This window comes from Scleropages formosus, chromosome 4, assembly GCF_900964775.1.
Source record: "Scleropages formosus chromosome 4, fSclFor1.1, whole genome shotgun sequence".
Taxonomy (NCBI): Eukaryota; Metazoa; Chordata; class Actinopteri; order Osteoglossiformes; family Osteoglossidae; genus Scleropages; species Scleropages formosus.
Genome location: NC_041809.1, coordinates 29,442,890 through 29,448,889, shown reverse-complemented (window position 1 = coordinate 29,448,889; position 6,000 = coordinate 29,442,890). Strand labels below are relative to the sequence as shown.

Here is a 6,000-nt window from a genome sequence, read left to right as displayed (position 1 = left end):
ATTCGAAACCGCAGCTTTCAGATCCAAAGCCAGGAGGTCTAACCATTGCTCTACCAGCTGTCCTTTATACCACAGAGGTTTGTCTTTGCCAGAATAATAAACGTGTTTTTGCAGTGAACTGGCTGTGTTCTTTCTGTGATTGTCTGATGATGCTGTGGTAATAGGCCCTTCCACAAACTTCCACTACACATGCACTTCACCTTCAAAATTCAAATTACCATAAGGGTAACCTACCTGAGTCGAATGTTTGATTCCTGATGGGCAGCCTATGATCTACATTCATTGCGCCATTATTTATGTGACAGTCTGGACTCAATCAGGTCATCCCTAAAAACCAATTCAGACAATTCAGACCAAAAAAGCCTTGATTGTGTCATGATCTCTTGGCAATAAGCTCATTTCACGTTTTTTGTTAATGACAATAGTAAATATTAAATGTTTTAATTTATAATTGTGTCTTAATGCGTATGAACAATAAAAATGTCCAACATATTTTTCAGAAATACACTGAACCATCATTTCTAGACAAGAAACCGTTCGTGCCATCAAGTACAAGCTTTCATTCTACCAAGGATTCTGCCTACGACTTAAACTTACACTTAAACTTGTTTGTTACTGGCCTTTGTAAAGGAAAATGTTTCTATAAGCACAGAATCTCAAGACAAGCTATTCGGCCAATTCCAACCACATGTTTACAAATATCTGTCAAGCCTGTACGGTAATTGACGGTAATAATACCTCTACGATTATCCTTATGTCTTTGCATTTTAAAGTCCATTTTTGTCAAGCAGATGAACATGTTGCCACCTTCCCTATGGTACAAATTCAGCACCTTGAACAGCTCCCCGTAGAAGTTGACTTTGCATGAGCACAGCAGTGCGCCCTACTTATGTCCAATAAAGGATGCAATAACTTCAAGGAAACAGTAGTGTTTCCGAGGACAGCTTTTTTTTTGATGCACTCAAAATCAGCAGCCTTCAACATCTCTACCAGGACACACTTTTTCATACGTCCGGTGTATTCGTTCACTTTGGTGAAGCTGGTGTTCAGGGCTGCATATTCTGCCATGAGAGCATTGCAAGAAATCCGTGTCAAATGCTTTTCTGTATGGAATTACAGTGAACCAAGCAGAAATAGAAAAACCCGATTTAATTTTTTTCAGCGCTTCACTCTACGGAAATAGACTTTTAGCATCATTTCTTCGGAGGAATTTGGGTGTTTGGAAATAACATGTTCTCCTTTTCAAGGCTGCCAGGTATTTAGATGCCCTTTTAGCATCTTAGTATTTTATTGAACACAACGGTCTGGCCATGCAATAACGCCTGTGCCCAAACGTAGAGAAACTCCTTTATGCTTAACTAAGAGCTGTACTCGGCATTCGGCGAGAAAACCAGCGCAGTCCACCTGAAAGTAGAGAGTGTCCGTGTGCGCGCGCCGCGCGCGCGCCTGTGTGTTTGAGTGTGTGTGCTGTGCGCGCGCGCGTGCGCGCGCTCTCGATTGCGGTGCGCTGTAGTGCGGTGCGGTGCGGTGCGGTGCGGTGCGGGTCCGCAGCGGAGGCAACGCGGGGAGACGCCGCTGCGATCCAACGTCACTTCAACTTCGATCAGTCAGTGTCTGCGCGGCGGCCCAAACTGGAGGAGCGATATTTCATTCAGTGTCAGATCCGCTTCTTCTTCTCTTGTTCTTCTCCCCGCCGCCATCCTTCGGATAATTAATTCCCCGCTGAAAACCTTTCCTTTTTTCCTTCCTCCGCAACGCGACTGCATGATCCCGATGAATCGAGCCGGCGCACCGTGATTGCTAAGGAGCAGTAAGGTCCTCTTTTTGGGATTGTCCTTCGCTGTATACATGCGTGTCTTTAGTCACACTCGCCTCGGGAGTTGAATCTGCGAAAGTGCGGCCAAAATGTGGCATCGCCTGGTACACGGGGTCCTGTTCTTGGCATGGCTCTTTCAGACATCCATCGCAGGCTTTCCCAACCAGATAAACATAGGTAAGTCAGCGCCTCTTTATCCCCGTCTTCTGCCTCCATTTGAATCCATCCATGCACTTATTTCCATATCCAAGCCTTTCCAGCCAGGGTTTTTGTTGTATTTTTTGCAGCACCGAGGCGTATTCTTGGTTTAAATTAAAGTTGTCAGCAATTAAGTCGTCAAAGACGAGGAACTTGCCCCGAGTGTAATAAAAGATATGGATAACTAATATGCAAAACGCTATTATATAAGATGACATTCATTGTGTCCATTTATAGTGATTCTGCACGCGTTTTTGTTGCTTTTCAGTTTAATGCATGAAACAATTCGGTGCGGAATACGGAAAGCACATGCATTCAATGCACAGGGACTTCAGGTGCCGGGGTTAAAAACGTGCCCTTGTGGGATTGATTTTTTTCCTCCTTTGCATTATGTTATTTCACGTGTTGAGTTGCGTGCTGCTGTGAGCGGATTGCCGGAGCGCGCGCGCGCGCGCGCGCACTCCTTGGCGACGTTGCGGCTCCGTTGCGTTGTGTGCGCGCTGCGCTCTGCGCTCTGCGCGCTGCGCTCCGTTTCTCAGCGGACAGCCGAGCGCCGCACTGCTGCGGACCCCCAGCCTGTCACCCGCTCTTGTTTCCACTCACAGTGTCTCTTTGTTTTGCTCCTCAAAGTTCTGCCGGACTGACCGAGGAGCCCGTAGCCTTTGCGCTCGTTCTGATCTCCTCTTTCCTTATTTCAGGGGGACTTGTTATGCGATCCACGGTGCAGGAGCACAGCGCATTCAGATTCGCTGTGCAGTTGTACAATACCAACCAAAACGTGACCGAGAAACCCTTCCATCTCAATTATAATGTCGATAACCTCGAGTCTTCCAACAGCTTTTCTGTCACCCATGCATGTAAGTACCCCTTCTTTAGTAATAATAGTAATAATAATAATAATAATAATAATAATAATAGCCACTTTGTCTCATCCATTGATGCTTTCCACATCAATGGATGAGACAAAGTGGCTATTATTTTTTTATTTTATTTTATTATTTTTTATTATTTATTATTTTTTTTCTAACCCCACTGTGCTTCATCCTGTGTGTCAAAGCAGAGTCACTGAGTACACCCAAAAATAACATAATAAATGAATCAATATCTTGACCTCATTATCAAAGTACTCTTAGCACCTTTCTACAAATAGTACCACTGTCCTCAGGGCTATTTCACTTTGGGAGAAGAGCAACAATCCTCAGCTTGTCTGAGGCACACAGAGCTTATGCTCACACACTGTGTCGGCGCAAATGTTAAATAAATTTTCCATTCCAGCCTGACTGAGTAATTTAATCTGACAGCTGTGGTGAAATTAAATTATCACCAGGTCAAAGTATGTTGTACTGGTAGGAGAAGGTACTAATCTAAGCATGTCTGGTTTGTACTATGGTGTTTGGACACTTGGATTAGTTCCCTCTCCTATATGAATTTTCCCCAGGCCAAAGTATGCTGTACATATTGGAGAGGGCACTAATCTAAGAATAAAAGCATGTGCAGTAGGAGTTGGATACTCAGATTAGTATCCTTTCGTCAACGAATTATCACCAGAGCAAAATATGTTCCACAAACAGGAAAGGACACAAATCTGAGTATGAAAGATATGTGCAATAATGTGCAAAATGTCAGATATTCTATTGATTTTTTGTAACCCTACTGTGCTTAATTTTGAATGCATTTGGTCTTTGTATTATCACATTTTTAAAGACTCTACGTAAACATGCTTGTGAATACACTCCTGGAAAGTGACTTTTCCTTGGAGTTAAAGGATTTACTCCAAAACATGTTTCTCCTCAAGCACCTTTGAAATCTTTGAAAATCAATATTATATTTAGTTATGCAAATGAAGTGGTATTGTACACAATCCATTAATGAACAAACAAACAAGCACATAGTTGTGTCCTGTACACGTACTGTATATAGCTGTCTGGGACACACTGTAAACATTTTCGTACATACCATTGCAGAGGATGTCTCAGACAAGCTGAGAGAATTTCTAGGTCATTAGCAGAAACTACTGGAGCCTAAAAGGTGAAAGAATTCAAGTATGAACTACCATTTTTTAAGGAAGTGAGCAGTTGCCTCAAGGTCATTGAGATGGCCCAATTTAATGACAGCATGCATGAATAACCCTGCTTTGCAGTGCATTCCATTTTAATGTTGATCTGCAATGAGGTCCATCGCCTTTGGTTGCATCATGTTTCTACTTTTGGAGGATCACGTGCCACAGAGCACTCACACGAGCTCTAACTTCCCCTTTATAAGCCAAACTGGTACGGTTCACATTTTTATTTTAAAAAGCAAGTTTCTCAAGCGATACTCCGCATTTATTTGCCCAAATGGTTGTAGGCTACAGATTGCACAATGGTAAATAACACTAGACATTTTATATTTCACTTGGATTAAAGTGTAACAAAATTCTCTAAATGCAAAACATGCTGCATTTGATAAACCACGGAGCATAGATGTGCATCATATTTTCGAGGTTCCTGGGGAATGTCTGTTCTTCTGTGTTAAGGTCTGTTGTCTGCTGGTTATCATATTATTATTTTCTTTTGTGCTTGGCTCAGTTATTATTATTTGACATTGATAGCATATTTATAGTGTATTTAAACAAAAAGGCATTCTTTGTTTGACAACTTCCTTCACTGATCATTCTATGTAACTGTAGACATAAAAAACATACCTATAAATTTATGATAGAAGAACATTATCTTACCCAACTTTTGACAGTCGTGCATTACTCATGTTATTTTTTTCAGGCTAATAAATTGACTGATATTCTTTAGCAGTGTGCTTTACAGATTTGGTTAATTGATCTGAAGTTAAACATCTAGGTCCACACAGGCCCAACATGTATCCGATACTGTAACTTCATAATTTGGGTATAGAAGGGCTTGTCTGTTAGGTCTTATTTTTTTTGAGGTTTACCAGAATTGGAGGCATAATTATTGGTGTCCATATCTCGAAAAATTCTCTGTTGCAGGTTATTTCAAAAGCTTCCTCTTCAGTGAAGCTGTTATTTTAGCAAAGTTTCAGGCACAAACTGAAGGATGCAGGATAGTGTTGTTTCTCTGAGCAAAGGATTGCGGTATATTTATTGCATTAGTAAATATTCGACTCTGTGAAAGAATCAATTTTGAAATCGTTAATTCAAAAAATTCACCAAAGGTTTGTGAGCCAAATGAAGAATATCTGAACAAAGAGTATAATTCATTCTTATTTCAAATGTGTGTTTAGCTTCAGCTGGTGGATATTGGTTTTAGTAAGTAGAGTCATGAAAGTGTATTTGTCTGGCCCACATCCTTACATCATCTTTCTTCAGTACTGCAGGCCTTTTACTCCTCTTCCGCAATATCAGCTCATTAGCACGCAGCTTTGATATTAACACAGAAAATATCGCATTGGGTGCTGCATTTTATTGTTTCCAAAAAATGTATGGATCAACATATGTATATACATATCCCTCACCTTAATATTTGAGTTTTTCAATATTGATCACTGACCACAGACATCTTGGTGTCTGTGCAATAAAATAGCTGGCCTGTTAATGATACATAATGACACGGATCTCCTCTCATGTCAAAGGGGAAGTGAAGAAACGTGACACAAGATGCCTGTTCTCAGAGGCTAATTAATTCGGGGTCTGACTGTTTCTGAGATCCCAGCAGCCCTCGGGGAGCAGCTGCCCCACTTCCTGCATTACTATGGCCTTGCATCTGCAACAGCTTCACCAAGCAGAGATCTTAAGCTTGCTATGACAATAATCTTATGCTAGTTTGACATAGTAGCAATGCTAAGTTAAGTTGAAAAGTATATAATATGGTTTCATTTACCTCCTTCTGGTAAATTTATGTATGCAGATTTTTTTTTTTAACTCTTAACAGAACTTTCACATGTCAGTTCCTACTTGGTAAACACATCTGCTGCATGTAAAATGAACAGAGACTAATACGATAATTAATAAAAGTAACAATTCCCGATATAAT

The 6,000-nt window shown here is 40.9% G+C and overlaps 1 protein-coding gene across 1 annotated transcript in view; it reads left to right on the top strand.

Annotated features, from left to right (window-relative positions):
• Positions 1-1,515: 1,515 nt before the first annotated feature.
• The window catches only part of LOC108934327 (glutamate receptor 3-like), a 73,041-nt gene continuing 68,556 nt past the window's right edge, over positions 1,516-6,000 (top strand). Inside the window, exons 1-2 of the mRNA XM_029251514.1 lie at positions 1,516-1,993; positions 2,713-2,871. Of these exons, the coding sequence (XP_029107347.1) occupies positions 1,906-1,993; positions 2,713-2,871 (247 nt within the window). The 5' untranslated portion in view covers positions 1,516-1,905. The remainder of the gene's footprint in view (positions 1,994-2,712; positions 2,872-6,000) is intronic.